We start from the raw sequence: 17,640 nt of genomic DNA, 5'->3' as shown, positions 1-17,640 counted from the left end.
GACACAGCTGATACCATGGGAACTGCTACATCAACTGGCATGCACAACAACAAGTGTAACTAGGGTTTTGTAAAGAGTAGAACATATTTCACCCATTTGAATGTTTGATTCTTGCAATTATGAGGGTGTGGGGATGTTTTGTGAATCAAATGCTCAGTGGTGAGTGGCTGCCAGTTTGCCATGATGCATGCCCAGGCTTCCAGGAACTATGTAACCCATCAGAAGAACTCCCCAGACTGCAATCTGACCTCATATGACTGCTATCTTCCAGCCTTACCCTGGATATCACCCTGCAGTGTCTTCTTCTCGCCCGCATCTCTGTCATCAAGATCAGGGCAATTGCCACACTAAAAATGTCCTCAACAGACTCGTGCATTCTGGCAGCTACCAACATGTTCTCCAGTAACACACAGAAAAATGTCTCCAGGAATCACACAGCTGTACCTGTTACTGAGCTAGTTAGTTGGTCTGTTTCTTAACATGTTAACAGAATTCTGCTTGTCAAATATTTCCCCAACTGCAATTTGCTTTGAAAAATGAATCGTGTGAAATATTTTAGTTCTTGTCTTTTTTGTTTTGTTTTGTTTTTGAAGAAGGGGACAGGACATAAGTGGGACATGTGTTCTAGATTTCTCTTTTTTGACATGTAGCATTTTGAGTATTGTAAACAAGATGATGTTGCAACAGAATTAAGCAATTACTTTTCACTAGTAAATAGCAATGGTGCTTCATAGACAATTGAACCACCTTGCATTTTAGAGTCAATTTGTATTACATCTCTTAGATTCACTTTTACTAGCATTTCTTAAATATCATGTTCTTTCAACTAATCTGTGTTGTTGACTTCAAGATCTTCAATTATGGAGCCACAGTGGACAGGAACCACCTCCACCCATTCCCCTATAACTAAATATGTGCGGCGGCCCTATTGCAAAGCTCAAACCTCCTTCACTATTTCTTGCCAGCAACCATGAGTAGGTGGTTTTCCTTTGAATTACATTTATTTCTCAGTGTGTGTGTGTGTGTGTGTGCATGTTTGTGTTGAAACTTCAAGGGAAGCTAGCATGTCTCCCTGTTGCAGATCACTCTGTCTCCCACACAGTGTTTAAATGTGTAGCTATAGATGAGAGCATTGTCATCTTCACTATAAAAGCAAAATTACAGGTTTTACCAACTAAGCTTAATCTTTCCATCTGGCTTCCTGACAATCATGCTCCTCACTGTAAACACCATGGTCACAAACAGATAGCTGAAACCATGTCTCACATCTTAAATGGTTGCCAAGTATACAGGGGGCTTTACGTATGTAGGCACGGCAGAACAGTGGAGTTGATATCAAAAGATATCACATCTATTTTCAGGTCTTCTATAATGCTTTATAAGTATTCTACTGTGAAGCCGAGCATGTTCAGTCTGTGTAGTGAGGATTCAGAAGTGTTCTCTGATATTACAGCTAACACCCCTGATGTTGTTGTTGTCAATGAAAATCTTAGAGAGGTGTTCGTTCTAGAGGTCGGCTGTACTTTTGACTACAGCCTAGAGGAAGCCTTTCTAATCAAGATGCTGAAATATCAACAGCTGGAGCTGACCATTTCACAGCTAGGCTACAAGTGTAAACTTTTAGTTTTCATATTTGGCAGCCTGGGTCATGTGCATAAGCTAGTTGTGAGGGGCTTTCAGATGGCTGGTCTCCCTAAGAGAAGGGCCAAGCAGTTAGCGAGGTATTGTTCAGTATCTGCTATCATTGGTAGCCGCTCAATATGGAGGAGACGTTGCTTTTTATACCCATGAAGTGGATCCTGTCTGTTATCTTTCGACCTGCCACTGTTTTCATCCTGTGTGTATGCAACAATGTGGTTGCCAATTAGGCACTTATGTAACTGACTGACTCAATATCTGACTGCATTAATAGTGTTTATGTCCTTTGTATGCTTGCATTTATGTGGACATAAATAAATCTTTCATCTGTGATAGAGAGAGGGACAAGGAGACACAGAGAGAGTGTGTGTGTCCGCTTGCATGTGTGTGTGTTTAGTAAATGGCCATATGTGTGCATGTGTGTGTTATTCCTATGAATTCAGTGTAAGTTGCTGTTGTCTGTTTTGCTGTTTTATACCCCCTCCAAGCTCACTTGTTAATGTATGTAGACTAGAGTCCTAACTTGCATCTTTCAGTTGCTATTCAGACATGAGACCTTACTTTATCATCAAATGACCAGGCCATCGCTGTGAAAAGAAAAAAACTATTGATTCTGTCTTGTCTAAAAAGATATATGAATGAGGTAAAACTCCTACCTTCCTCCAAAATCTGCATTCTTGTATTTTGTTTTTTTATTCCACAGACAGCCATGATGCAATGTTTGACCTTTAACATTATCAATATGTGCTTTTATTGATTACAGATGTTGTTGCCAATATGACGTTTTTCTAAAGTGAGGCAAAAGGCGCAGAGGTTAGAGGTGACAACACAAAACTGAGTCAATTTCTATTTTTTGCCCTACATTTGCAAAGAAAAACGGTGGCATGTAGTTTCTCAAAATGACACCAAGCGGATGTCATTTGAAAAACTATTCTGAAATGTGTGCAGCCTTGGTGTGCTTGTTGTTTTCCTGCAGCTTTTGAAAACCGTTGGACTGTGTGCAGCATATGGTTATTAGTGTGTGTGCATGCGTGTGTTTCTGAACTTTCAATTTAATAATGTAATGTGACATTTTATTGATTATTCTTTTTTTTGCTTACCCCTCAGGGAGGTCAGAGTGCAGGGTGAGCTACAGGACTGAACCTCTGAAACTGGTAGGAAATCACTGACTTGAGTGAATATTTGCAGACACGAGAAGGACAGAAGGACCGTCTCGTCAACAAGTAGGCCACCCAGTTATCTTGGTCAGCGGCTCATTACATAAGACAGCACACATGCATGCACAAACATGCACACACGCCATTAGTAAACTGGATCGAATGACAGCGGCTCATACGGTGCAGAAACAGGTCAAACTTTGGATCCTATAGGTTGTGTACATCTAAACACATTTCTGGAAAAGTAGGCCAGGCACGTACAGAGGGGAAGCAGCACCTACACTGACTGAGGTCACATTCTGACAGCTGTGACGCAGCAGGGGCAGGTGGGAAAGCTCACTCCCCCGGTCTTCATGGAAATAGGACATGGGAACTGAGGTAATAGCAGGTGGCCAACTGCTGGAAGGACTAAGAGTGTGCTTGTTTTCACGTACAGTTTCAGTGAAAAATGTACAAGACAGCTATGTTGAAGGTTTTTGTCATCAAAGAACACTTTCTGACATTCGCCCTGAGAGAGAGAGAGAGAGAGAGAGAGAGAGAGGCTGATACTGGTGCAAAATAGCCTACTAATTGGCCCACAGAACTTGAATGGATAAAAAATGGCACTTCCTGGTAAGTCAAAGCTGGCAAACCAGTCAGGTCTGGTCAACAACACTAAAGCAATCAATTTTCCTTGACACAGTGAGAATGTTCAGCAAGGTTGGGACTAGCACTGGGACCAGAACTATTTTCAGACCAAGTGGGTATAACTTGATTTTAAGATTTTATTGATCTTTATATTGATTTTATTGATATGGTTTAGCACTGTCCTACATTTCCGAGCTCATACCTCCATGTACTACGGCCTCAAGTCGCCAAATATGGTTCTTCTCTCAGTTTACTGTCAGTGCTTATAGTAAGATGTTGTGCTGCATCACTACCCCCCCCCCCTCTATTTCTCTCTCTTCTGTTCACTATATTAAACTGAATTGTATTTTATACTTTGTTATATTTGTTATATTGTTGCATTATTATGTGTTGTCCTGTCTGTCTCTTACTTTCAAGGCCTGACTTGAAAAATAGTTTTTTGATATCAGTGGGACTTACCTAAAGGTTAAAAAAAAAAAGCTTGATTTTAACATTTTAATTAGCGAATAGTATAGAGAAAAACTGAAAAAAGTAACCTAGTCAGTGATCATCATAATGCAATCAGCAATCATGATGATCACTAACTGGCCCTTCGGAAAAAAGCACTATAGTAATCCTGTAAGAAATTGTATTTTATTTCACATATACCACATATAAGAATACTATTGCGATAACGATACTGTAAGAGACAACACACTTCATAAAGTACAATAATCTCATTATAAATTCAGGAGTACTACAGACACACTATAAGTCCCTATGTATGTAGGCTATATAAATTGTTATTCATCAGGAGCAGATCAGTTACACCACTACAGCTACTAGTCCTATAATGGTAGCACGTACACGACTGTGTAAATAACAACATTCCTTAACTAGAAAATGTGCACAGACCTCCGCCATGTCTGACAACACCCAGGCTTCACCCAAAGACATTACAAAAACCGCAAGAAGGCACGGCCCAGTGGTTCTGCCATACACAAGCTTTTGTCAAAGTTGTAATATTATGTGAATCTGTTCTGAAATGCATGCTTTTTGTGGAAGACCACGCCCACCACCTCTACCCCTTTTGGCCAATCGACATGAAAAGTTAATCAGTTCTTCCTTGGCCCATAACCAACCTTCATACCAAGTTTTGTGCAAATCCGTGCCCAACTTTGTGAGATCCTGCTAACAGACGGGCAGACACACAGACACGGGTGAAAACATTACCTCCATGGCGGAGGTAAATACATAATTATAGGTCCATATTACGCTTCCTAATGGACTCGTCTGGACCATTAGGTTTTGATCTTGGTAGTTCAATAAAATTAAAGGGCTGGACAGGCGTGTACTATTGGTGTTCGTGACGAAGTGGGCGGGGTTAAACAAGTGCCTTTCCAAAACAAGCAACGTGCACGGACACGAGCAAAGGAGGGCAGCAAAGAGAGTAGGGAACCTGAAAAACTTTGACCAGCGAGAAAGCCCGGAGAAGAAAGCGCATGGACCGAGAAAGAGAAATATAAAGTAGAAACGGAAACTTGGAGCAGTCCAGCAAAGGGGCGTGAGGTATGGAAGCTGTCACTGCTACAGCTGTCACCGCAAACCCATTCACATTGTCAGTTGTGTGATACTTTGTTTATTGTAACTTTGCATGCGACAACGCCGTAGCGAAAGCCACTTGCACGTCAACAGGATTTAACGTTAGCAGTTTCAGAGACATGTTTTACAAGCGCATACTTGAACCGCAGTGTCTCCAAGAAAGTTGGTAGCTTATACTGTAGCTAAAAAAGATTAAGTTGGCCAACTCTCAGTGTTTTGTTGGTAGTCAGTTTCTGTCAGCTGGTGACCTTGCGGCTGCATTTTGGCTAAATCACAATCACAAAGGAAGGTACTCTAGCAAGTTTCATTAAGTTGAATGTCAATTAGCAGTATTTCTCAGCTTTGAAAGAGGTCTGACAACAATTGTATGTGAGTTTTTAAAGCAACATGAAGCTACTAACAGGTTCTCAAGAGGCCAGGTAGATGCTGCTCGAATTGCAGGTGCACCAGTTACAAAAACTGCAAAATTATTTAATGTGGCAAGGGGAACATTCTCACAAATCATCAACATATGCTAAACATACAAAGTTGAAGCTCACCAAAGGGGGGTAGTTTGACACTTAAAACACCACAAAACTACAGCCTCAAAAATGACCACCCAATTCAGTCAACACCTCTAAGACAGAATCAACAGAAGTGAGCTTCACAAAGCTGGTATTTATGACAGGGCTTTCATTTGGAAACCTGCTTGTATCCAAGGCCAGCACACAAAGAGGCATAACCTGGTGGAAACAGTATTAAGCCTGGACCCCTGAGCAGTGGGGGAAAAGTCTGATGAGTCATTTTTTTTACCCTTTTTCCTGCATCAGGATGGGTTTACGTTTGGAGAAAGAAAAGATGCCTTGAACCCACAATGTCTCTTGCCAACTGTTCGACATGGTGGTTGATGTGTAATAGTATGGGAAGCCATCTTGTCGCAGTCATTATTGTTGTACACAGTGGAATAACAGCCAACCAATCCACAGTTTCCTCATGATGTCCCCATATTCTAAAATGATAATGTCTCCTTGCACACTGCTAAACAAATTCAGGAGTGGTTTCTTGAACACCAGGATGAAGTGAAATGCCTTCCATGGCCTCCCAAAACTACCGGATCTAAACACTGAGTCTTTATGGGAAGTTCTGGAGCGCAGTGCAAAGTAGATTTCCACCTCTTTCCTTCTTGAGGAATGGTCAAATATACCACTGCACTCAGTTCAGGACTTGTGTGACAGCATTGTAAGGAGGACTGAATCTGTCCTGAAGGCAAAATGGTCGCCCTAGTGCTTATCAGGTACTTGATATTCATATATTGTTAGGTGTTTCTGTTATTTTGTCCACACCCTACTATGAGTCTGCTTAGTTTTGATAGGATGCGTAGTCTCGGGTGTGACTCGGTAACCGGTCATGCTACACAGGCTTGAAAACCATAGACGTTTAATAAAGGGGAAATTATTGATTTACAGTGAAGCAAACCACAGTGTTAGTCATCTTACTGGGGTAAACCATTCTCAGAACATGAATCTCTATGACAACCATTGTTTCATCAGCAATAGAATACCAAACCAAGGAGAGGAAAACATTCTATATGGTGTGTGGATATGTTATATGGTTAGTTTATTTCTTTCAACCATTCATGGATTTTGTTGAGCTATATTACTATTTTTTTCTGCATTACTGATGACTAAAATACAGCTGGGAGGTACAATGGCACACAGTACACTTGGGCTAATAAATCTCCAGTTCAATCTCCAGTTGATGTTCACAGATATTCATAAGTAATCGGCATGGTAATGGTCAGCAGATTTAATAAAGGGACAGTTTACCCCTATAGTCAACCATGTTAGATATACCTCAGTGAGTGATATATTAGAGATAGTAAAATCTTTCCACAGAGAAAGGTTGTAGCAACATGTGTAGCAACTTTGTACTTAAGTTTTAGCTCATCCATTGACAATATATGATATAAGATATTTCCTACAATGATTTAGAACTGTACTCAGGTAAGATGCCAGCCAAAATGTTCCATTCTGGAATGGGGAAGCATAGAGATAAAACTGTTTTATCTCTAAATGTGGGGAAGGAAGCTTTATGACATTTTGTCTCGATTTTCAAAACTCCTAGCAATCTAGGTGGTAAAAAAAAAATCTGCGCCAAATTTTATTCAGCATATACACTTGACACAATATGCTGCAATGAATAGGTGTCTTTTTGGGTGAAGTGAGTAAGGTTTATGTCCTACAGTATGGAATATGTTTGAGTTTCAGTTGGCTGTTTGCATGTTTATTTTACACGACTAGATGATGATTCTTTGTCTGTGTGTGTCTCTGTCCGTCCACCTGTGTCTACTGTTAGAGGTGGCTTACGATGGACCCCAGCAATGAGACTGAGAAGATGAACTCTAACCTCCCAGGCAGCCCCTCCTACCATGAGCCCCAGGGGAATGGGTCCCAGAAACCGGTCCTGCCCAGAAGCACAGGTACCCACACAGTTGTCACAAACCCATTTTTTACTAGATAAAATAACACAATGTGTTAAAAACAAGATATCTCCATTTTTTTTATTTGATGTTAATATCAAACAGGGTGTTTCAGTGTATTGTTGTTTTGTTTAGAGCTTGCATATTACTTCATTTGAATATACAGGGAGGGTGTACCTGGTTACTTATCTCTGATATAATGCAACTCCTTTCCCTGCAACTGACACTCTCCTACTTGCACCCCTGAGCCTCCATAATGACTTGCTGTCTAATATAGAACTTCACTATGCTCAAATCAATATCTTGAATTGCTAACCTGGTATAGTAATTCCTAGCAGCACGTAACTGATGATCATCCACGTAGAAAGAGCTTGACACTTGCACCTACTTCACACTGACTGTACCTCAAACACTGATTAACGATGAACCCATGAGTTGTTTATTACGCTCGTTATGCTTGTGTCCCGGTCATCCTGACCTTAGTAAGGTCATACCGTTTAACACTCAGTTCTGGTGGTATACTTAGACAATATGATACAGGCTGATTACAACTTATCTGTCTATGACTATAAAAATACTCTGTTGTCTTGAATCTTGATTACTGAAAAGTAACTCCTCTTTTAAGGTCCTTATGGAATATGACCTACTGAGCTTGTTTTGATGGGCACAGATTATTCCTGTTGTCCTACACTAAAGCATTTCCTCTGACAAAATACAGTCACAGTGTTGCTGGATGTAGACCTGCTCATAAGCTAAACTATGAGTTTTGAAAATTCTGCTCTGTAATGTTTATTTACTTGAAAGTTTACTTAAACAAACCACTTAAAATTTCTCTTGTACAGAACTATCAATGGGAATTGAAAGGAATTGAATGGAAAAAATACACAAGCTGCATTGTTTGGTGTTGTTTAAGCTAACTGTAGAAAGCTTCACTAAACTATATGGTCAGAGGAGCTAAAAACAGGTAAATTCAACCCATTGTTCAACTAATCTTTTCACACCTACTGTTTTTGTGTTAATATCAAACGTCATTTTCAGTTGCGGTGCTCTTTTAAAGTGGTAATCCATGTGATTCTTTTTTTTTTTTTTCAGTGACAAAACAGAAGTTTATTTATATGAAAATGGATTATTACTGAAATTAAATGCTTAAATCATTTTTATTTACCTTAAGAACAAAACAAAAAAAATTCAGGAAGAAACCTGAAAAACCTGTTCTTTTAATATATAATTGCAATCAGATTACGCAATTTTTGAAAAGTATCTAATTACAAGAGCATTACAGTTACAAATACTCAATAATATACTGTACGTGTGATCCCATTATTACAAAATGGCACTTAGAATGGAAAAGGATTGGGAAAGATGGTGGGGTGCAGCCCTCAAAGCAAATAACTCGTAGGAATCGCCCCATGTAGCCCCGGATTTAGTTTGCAGCTGTGCCTTTGTTTTTTCTTGTATGTTATGCAATACTAATTATATTAGAACAAGAACAGAAAAGAGTGGTATGAGCATCAGGACAAGTGCCTTTTAAATAAGTATGTGAAAAATAATGAAAATTAAACTGTTCAGATCATCATCAAAAAATCTGCCGCAGTTATTTAAAAAAAAAAAAAATGATTCATTCAAGTTGCATACTGTCCTTTATTCAAAGCAACACAAGGAAAGATGTTTGTCAAACTGGTCAACAGCAACAGACTGTAAAACAAAGCGATGTGATAATCATTTTGAGATTTATGACTGTGCCATTACATCAAGATCCTATAATGCCCAAATCTGCATTTATTATTTGCTTTTATTTGCACTGTCTCTTATAGTTTTATATTTATGTGCATTACCTTTATCTTATTTTACTACCTCTTTTTTTATTGCCTTTCTTGTACTTGACTTCCTTGGCACGGTTCCGCCAACTGCTGCCGTGGCACCTGAATTTCCCCAAGGGGATCAATAAACTGCAATCTTATCTTAGTTTTTTCTTTGTTTTGATTACAGTTTTACATGAAAAATCTTGTCAGCTACATGTGTCTGCATGCTAAACTCATCAATTTTCTATCTGATCCTGTGTTCCTTCCCTATCTACCTGGTTAACGGTGCTAAGACAAAGCATGTAGGCTTAACCCTGATACACACTCACACTCACGCACACACGCACACACACCACACACACACAATGGCTTACACGATTGCTGCAATATTCTTTTTGTGAACTTCCGACCTCCAGCTTCTACTCAGTCAGCACTGTTAAGACGACTGCACAGTTGAGGGAAAACTACAGGGGAGAAAGCTGTGGACCAGCCAAAAATTATGGCGCGCAATTCCTTGAAATCTGTTTTTTTTCCAGAGTATGTTTTTAATGCTGCTATTTGACTTCTTACTCTGTTCTCCCCTCTGATATCATGTAGTTTGAGAGATTACCCCACTCCACCCCACCCACACTCACACCCCACCCCACCCACACCGGCTGATTGCCCTACTAGACTGGCTGTTAATAATATCAATAATGTGATACTCTGTTGATCCCCAAAGGGAAATTCTCTTTTCACTAGCCCCCCCCCCCCCCCCCCAGGGAGGTCAGGGTGCAGGGACACCTACAGAACAACCCGCCCGCTCTTGCTCAAGAATACTTCAGCAGGACAGATACGTGCCAACACTGGGGCTTGAACCTGGTTTGAGGGATAGTCTCCCTAGTCACTACCTTACTGCCCCGATGGTTGCCCCACTGACTACTACCTTGCAATTTGAAACAGGCTAAATGAGAGCCCTAGAGGCTGAGGTGGGCATATTGCTGTGGACTTATAACACCCACGGTTTGGAGTTTATCTGATGTTGAGTGTTTTCACATACACTATCTTGGACCTTATCTCTGTCTCTCTCTGGGGTTTGTCATGACGTTAAACACCACCTAGTGGGCGTCAACCTCAACCAATCATTGGCCATTCCCCCCTTACCCACCTCAAGTTCTGCTTGCGTCAAAACTACTGTGTAATGAAAGAGGAAAAAAGCGTATTACCACCACTCACTTTAAGGCTGATCTGCACTATCACACAAGTTTGTGCAACTTCTAACCAACGTTTGCAAAATATGCCATGTGTCACACAATCTGTTCTTTCAACAAGTCCGGTTTAAATGGTCACCATGACAGCAGATATATAGGCCACACAAGCCAGCAAAAAAACAAATCCTATGGGCTAATGATATCCAGATGTGTCCACTAAGCAACATATGGAGTTCCTTAATGTTCCCAGAGTGCAGCATAGATGATGGATTGTACTGTTACACAAATAAGTCCACATGAAAAGTCCAACGTCACAGAATCAAGCCACCTACCCACTCAATAGTTCAACTCGGATCATTTTAGTCCACAGAGGCCACACGCTATATCCTTGTTCCCTGTGTGAACCCCTTGTCCAGTAAACTGAGTAGAGGTTACAATAGATGTATTGCAAAAAATCTGATAGCCTCCTAAGTATATCAGCTTCTCTGTTTGGCTACTTCTCAATCAAAACACATGGATTGATGCATGTTCCCTTGATATACAAAAGACAAGGGAAAAGACACAAAATCCCTAGAGGCTGAGGTGGGTAAGGTGGGTATACTTCTGTGGACCTGTAATACTTGAGATTTGGAGGTTATCTTATGTTGGGTGGGTGTTCTCACATACACTATGGGTAAAAAATGTAGAGGAGAGTTACATTGTAGGTTTTCCTCCTCAAAGAACACTTATGGACCTTCTCTTGTTCTCTCTCTCCCTCTTCTCTCTCTCTCTCTCTCTCTCTAGGCTGCAGCTGGCTGGTGGTAGTAGCGGCTGTAGCGGCCTCTCTGAGCGGCCTGATGCTGGGCTATGAAATGGGCCTGACTTCTGGGGTCCTGCTGCAGCTGCGGGGCCTCCTCTCCCTCTCCTGCCGGGAACAGGAACTGCTGGTCAGCTCCCACCTGCTTGGTGCTCTGCTCATCTGCCTGGCCGGGGGCCCCTTTCTGGACCGCTACGGCCGCCGCTGCTCTATGCTGTTGAGCGCCGCCCTGGTGGTGGGAGGGAGCGTTGTGCTGATCGCCGTTACCTCACTTGCTGCGCTGACACTGGGCCGGATGGTAGTCGGCATGGGAACAGCGCTGTCCGGTACGGCAGCGTGTCTGTACATTGCGGAGATCTCACCGCGGGAGAGGAGGGGCCTGCTGGTGACGCTGTATGAGCTGATGGTGGTGGTGGGTGTGCTGATGGGGTTCAGCTGTAGTTATGCCTTTGCTGCCCTGCCCCACGGCTGGAGGTATACATTTGGACTAGTGATCCCCCCAGCACTGCTGCAGATCAGCGCACTCTTGCTCCTCCCACCCAGTCCACGCTTCCTGGTTGCCCGGGGCGAAGCGGAGCGGGCCAGGGTGGTGCTGGCCAGACTGAGGTGTGGAATTAAGGAGCATGTGGAGATGGAACTCAGGGACATCCAGGCAGGGCTTAAAGAGGAATCAGAACATGGTTTCCGGGAGCTGTTTAGCGCCAAGGCCAACCTGCGCTCGCGGTTGCTAACAGGCGTGGCCTTGGTGTTCCTCCAACAGGCGACTGGTCAGCCCAACATCCTGTCCTACGCTTCGCCACTCCTCCGCAGTGTAGGCTTTAATAGTGACGCCGCTGCAACCTTGGCCTCCACGGGGTTCGGAGTAGTCAAAGTGGCAGGCACCATCCCTGCTGTGTTGCTGGTCGACCGTTTGGGACCCAAGAGCTTCTTGTGTGTGGGTGCTGTCGCTATGGCGTTGTCACTAGCCACATTGGGTACGGTGACATTGCAAAGCCACACCCACCTCACTAGCCTATGTCAGAGTCGGTCTGGACTAAACCACACCCAAAAGGCGTGGGATTCAAACAGTACCTCTCCACAGTTGGATAACAGTGACATTTTGACCACTGCCTTCCCCAGCCAATGGAACAGTGAGGAGGCAGAGGTGCTGAGGACTAACAGAAAGGATGATGGGATTGGGGGATCAGTAGGAGGGAGGATTCATGTGGAGATGTCATCCTCACTGAAGTGGGTGTCATTGATCAGCTTGTTGGTGTATGTGGCAGCCTTCTCCATTAGCCTCGGGCCCAGTAAGAACACACTCATACAAACTCATTCACTCCCTCTTCCACTCACTCACTCAGTCAGTCAGTCAGTCAGTCATTCAGTCAGTCAGTCAGTCAGTTACTCTACACAGACACACACACAGAAATTAAAACAAACTGTTAACTGGTCCACTACCTACCATATTGACACCATGATGTTACCATTTTTAAGATAAGGGTGGGATCTATGCATTACCGCCAGCTCACATTCACATGACATTTACATGAATCATGCTTTATTATTTTGCCAAACTTGTTTAACCAGTTTGTGTAGAGCAGGGATAGGCAACCATATGCCATGGAGGGCTGAGAGTGTGCATGTTTTCATACCAGTGTTTGGCTGGATTAAAACATGAACACTGTCAGCACTTCATAGCACATGTTTTCCTATTCCTGGTGTAGAATTTGCAAGTAGTTGTGAGCCATATTCACTGTGACAGGCACATTACATGTGCAAAAAAAATTGCCTGTTGGTGTATTTGGTGCTGATAAGCAGCTTGAAACATTTCTAAAGTTACACATGGTAACATGTAGTACAAAGTACCACTGTGGTTACAGTTTAATAAATAGGCTTAAAGTGTACATTGAAACACCCCAGTGCCCCAGATCTAAGCAACATGGCCCCAGACTTTAAAGCTTTTACACTGCAACTATGCATTCAGGTACTTCAGTTGCTAATGCAATGATTTCTATGTATGTCAATTTGTCAAACCTGACCTACTGTATATCACACACACAAAATTGTCAGATAACAATATTGTACAAACGCATGCTGGATCATATTATTTGTATTCATAATGTGACGTCAACCATCAACCCCTGTATCTGATGTATGTGTGTTTGTGTGTTTTTCCATTTCTGTTCCAGTGGTGTATGTGGTTCTCAGTGAGATCTTCCCCATGGGTGTCAGAGGCAAGGCTGTGTCTGTGGTGTCAGCTGTCAACTGGGCCACTAACCTGCTCATCTCCATGACCTTCCTCACCATTACAGGTGTGTGTGTGTGTGTGTGTGCATGTGTGTGTGTGTGTGTGTAATGGGTTATCTTATTTGAATTGGGGGTCAATGCCAACTGTGATATGGCTGTACTATTTCTGAGACTGGCCTAAAACTAGGGGAATAATTCACTAGCAGACCAACACAGCATTTCTGCTCCACAACAAATCCTTACAGACAAACAAACATGGTAACCTCAGTAGAACTTTATCAGGGTCTCACTTTGTATCTGCAATGTTATCTTTCGTCCAGCACCAGTTGGAAAGGTAGATGTACATAATGTTTCTGAAAAAACAAACAAAAAAAAACATCACAAACTAATATGCGTCTTCACCAACAAACTTGTGATATAGCCTGAGATTTGACGATAAACGCATTTGTTGCTTTACATCCTGTAAGAAAGAGAAGGCGCGCTCTTATGTTGCACTACTGATGAGTCAGTGACCGCCTACCTGTTGCAGAATCATAACAATAGCGTCCGATCAGTGAAACAGAAAGACTAGACTCGTACATAAAACATTTAAGTTGTCCTTATCTAAACTTGGCATATTTGATGGGCGTGCTCTCACTTGTGCAAGGGTTTAGCAGCTTTTGTAAGTGTGGTCATGGATCTGGTCACATGCCAGTGATTCCTTTCCCGTCAGTCTAGTTTACCTTAATGGAACTTTGTCACGACGACTGTAGTGGAGCAAGGAGGCACATCAAGCTCAAGCTCATAGATATGGGACTGAAGCTATTTGCAGAAAATTGAGGATATGTTTTGTGTGTGTGTGTATTGTCCCTTTTCTAGAGAAGATTGGCGTTCCTAATGTGATGTTCCTGTATGCTGCTATGAGCTTTGTTCTGCTGGTGTTTGTCATCCTCTGTGTCCCTGAGACCAAGGGACGCACATTGGAGCAGATATCAAAGGAACTGGCTAAGAAGTGAGTTGCACCTGTTTTACACACACCCTCGCCTTGATTTTACCAATATACAGGACCTAAAGTAAACACCCCTTGTGCTAATAAACTAGGCACTGTTACGAAAACTTGGATTCCATGTAATATAATGGGGGATTAGTGCAGGTATGCCACTGGAGTTGTCAGGTGGTTACCTCCCATCACTAGCCTGGTTCCAGACTCCTGAATCGCAACCCGCCCACTCTTCAGATTTGGTCAAATGATTCAGAGCGTCTGGTGTTACTCTATTCAACAGCGATTCAATCAGCGCCTTTGTGGGCGGGACTAAAGTTTGAACGGTTCGTGCAACAGTTTTTCATTCGTTTCGGCAGAATAATATCTGTTGAAATCATTCCTTAACCAACATATTGTCTTTGCAAAGACAAATCAAAAACGACCAACATTCTTGGTAAAGTTAGTAAATACACCCAGCATCAGTGTAACTGAAAATAACATCAGAGCGGCCGGATACATCAGTCACTAGTGATTGGTTCGGGGGAAATCAACACCCCCCAACACAGAAAACGGCTAACATGGAGGTAATCTCAGACTGAATAATGGAGTGGTAACAAATGGACATTCAGTCTGAACATCAGGCTATACTACCACAGATGTTTCACTGAATTACACCCACAGCACCTCTAGGTGGCTCAGTTATGAACTACATGCCAGAACCAGCCCCTCTCTCGGCAATCATTAGATCTATATTCACCCACACTACACCTGCACAACATGGCACCTACTCTACACTTGAGCTTACATGTAGCCCACAACATCACAGCCAATATTTCTTTCAAAAGCAATCTCAAACGTGCCACCATCGCTGCACCATCACATGATAAATTAAGGTACATATCTTAGTTATGAAATGGGTTTTGGGACCCAACTGATGTCCTTTTCTCTTCAGCCAAAGCTCTGTAAGCCCTGAGCTCTGACTTCTCCTGAATTATACTGGTAGTGTATGTGACGATGCAACTACAAATCCAGAGAACCAAAGGGCACCAACTCCTTAACTTTCCATCCTCAGCTGCTAAACCAGTGTATCTAAACTTCTAACCTGAACATGCACAAATGTCTTGGAAATTACCTTTTTAACATACTCCTCAGCTGTCTGGCTCCTGCCATTTAATGTATCCATGAAATCAAATTCTAACATTAGTTGCCCCAGAGACATTCACAACTAGTAGTTGTTTTTTTTTAATCTTGTTATAGGTAACTGCAAACTGGGAAAAAAAAAAAAAGTCTAATACAGGATGAATGATGCTGGACACACTGGTCTACACTGCTGTAGTTCCCTCCACCAACAGTGGGAAGGAGGTTATGTTTTCACTCCTGTCTGTTTGTTAGCAAGATATCTCAAAAAGTAAAACATGGATTTGGATTAAATTTGGTGGACAGATAGCCCTTGGCCCAGGGATCAGTTGATTCAATTTTGGTAATGACCCAGATCTGGGATTTCCACCAGACGATTGTTTTTTAGCCTTAACTATAATGCTGCGTTCATCTGCTGATGGGAAGGTCCAACATCCGGGTGAATGCAATGCTGCTAAACAGCATTGCATTCACATGCTATTTCGTTGGAAAATCAAACCCGGATGACAAATGATAAACAAAGATAAACCGTCAGGCTGCAGCTTTGCATAGTGTTTTAGACTAGTTGTTGTCCATCGGGCAGATGCTGCTGTTGGTTCTTTATGCATCAATTTGAAAGGGAAAATGCTGAAAGTTGAAATGTTCTTCCAAAGTGAAACATCACTTAATCTTTATAGTCACACTCACCTTCCCCCTCCTTCCCCCTCTCTCCCTGCCTTCCCAGGAAGCATTTTGAGGTGAGGTTCTGGAAGCAGGTCCGACCCCAGGACAACCGGATCAGCAGCAAGCCCACAGTGACACCGGCTAACGTCTTACTAAGAGACTAAGAGACCACTACTGTACCGATACCACCTCAAGGAGAGACCTACATACCAAGGGCGAGGATCAAGGACATAATGACATTAACAGACGACACACAGCATCGCCCACAAATGAATGCACGTGTCCATTTCCAGCTGGCTGTGATGGTATTGTCTCCATGTTCTTTCTCCTTGCTACACACCTGAATGGAGAGAACAGTAGGGATGGCAGAGATTGCACATAGAAAGGAATTAAAGAATGGAGAGACGGTTGAAGTATTTGCAAATTTGCTCAAATGAGAATAGCTCAGGGGCCGCTCCTACTCGTTGAAAAGGAGTCACGAAATGGAAACGATCAGATTCCACATGGCCAGATATATTTAATTCCTTCCTTCCTTACTATATTCCCTCTTCGCTTTTTAAGAATGCAGCCCTACTGTTGAAGTGATGTTCTTTTCCTCTTTGCTCCTGGATTCAACTTCTGTCTCCAAAATGGCCATTTTATCTTCTGAACACTCGTTACCCCAAATTAATTGCTACAACTGACTTAAATTTGGAAGTGTTAGGACAGTTAAAAAAGATTGCTACTTTGGAATCCCATAGTAAAATCAAAGATGTACTAGAAAATCAAATACTAATCTCACCAAATGACAATGCAGCTAAACACTCATTGGTACTCTGCTGGATCCCAAATTAATTCCATTTTCTAAAATCCTTGTGTTTTTTATGTGCTGCTCACTCATATGTAATAGCACCCTTTAACATAGCTCAAACCAGTCATGTTACAAGTTCTACTGTAAGCTACATGACTAAACGGTACAGAAATAAGGTATGGTTGGGAAGAAGACCTCAGTAGTTTTCCCTTGGGCCTTCCCTCCTCTTGCTCTTCTGTTACTCAGGAGGAGCCTGAAGTCTCTTCCATTACATTTTCTGGGAACAAGTAATCAAGGAAAGACTATTACAACTCATCAGGTTTAATAATATTGGGTAGAGGATATAACATAGGTAAGTGCTGTAGTAGTTTGAAAAGTTGTGATGGAATTTTTTTTACATACTTTTTACTTGTGTCAGTGATGCCAAAATACTACTAGGTTGATTAACTGTTGGAATGCTTTATTGTAAGAAAAATGACTAAGTGTTGACTTATTCACAATTAAAATGGCACATTTTGTAATTTGTCCTTCATACCTACCTTGTATCTTTTTTCATCACGTTATAAAATGTAGAAATTCATCAGATTGAAAATCTTTGAAAACCATTTGAT

At 42.0% G+C, this 17,640-nt stretch overlaps 1 protein-coding gene across 2 annotated transcripts; it reads left to right on the top strand.

Annotated features, from left to right (window-relative positions):
* Positions 1–4,836: 4,836 nt before the first annotated feature.
* Positions 4,837–17,637, top strand: slc2a12 (solute carrier family 2 member 12). 2 transcript variants are annotated; one of them, XM_071916107.2, is made up of 6 exons: positions 4,837–4,970; positions 7,338–7,461; positions 11,237–12,538; positions 13,421–13,543; positions 14,337–14,469; positions 16,301–17,637. In XM_071916107.2, the coding sequence occupies exons 2-6, from the start codon at positions 7,350–7,352 to the stop codon at positions 16,401–16,403; spliced, it is 1,773 nt and encodes a 590-aa protein (XP_071772208.1). In that variant the 5' UTR covers positions 4,837–4,970; positions 7,338–7,349; the 3' UTR covers positions 16,404–17,637. The 2 variants fall into 2 exon arrangements, with proteins under 2 accessions (XP_071772208.1, XP_071772215.1); XM_071916114.2 differs by lacking the exon at positions 4,837–4,970 and adding an exon at positions 6,125–6,276.
* Positions 17,638–17,640: the final 3 nt, after the last annotated feature.

Source organism: Centroberyx gerrardi, chromosome 18 (genome assembly GCF_048128805.1).
Source record: "Centroberyx gerrardi isolate f3 chromosome 18, fCenGer3.hap1.cur.20231027, whole genome shotgun sequence".
In the NCBI taxonomy this organism is placed as follows: Eukaryota; Metazoa; Chordata; class Actinopteri; order Beryciformes; family Berycidae; genus Centroberyx; species Centroberyx gerrardi.
This window is presented reverse-complemented; position numbering and strand designations above follow the sequence as displayed.

Bases quoted from the DNA above. Each gene is read 5' to 3' on its own strand.
- slc2a12 (XM_071916107.2), top strand. From the start codon at position 7,350: ATGGACCCCAGCAATGAGACTGAGAAGATGAACTCTAACCTCCCAGGC. The intron at 12,539-13,420 runs GTAAGAACACAC...TTTCTGTTCCAG, and splicing joins CTCCATTAGCCTCGGGCCCA to TGGTGTATGTGGTTCTCAGT. The intron at 14,470-16,300 runs GTGAGTTGCACC...CTGCCTTCCCAG, and splicing joins TCAAAGGAACTGGCTAAGAA to GAAGCATTTTGAGGTGAGGT.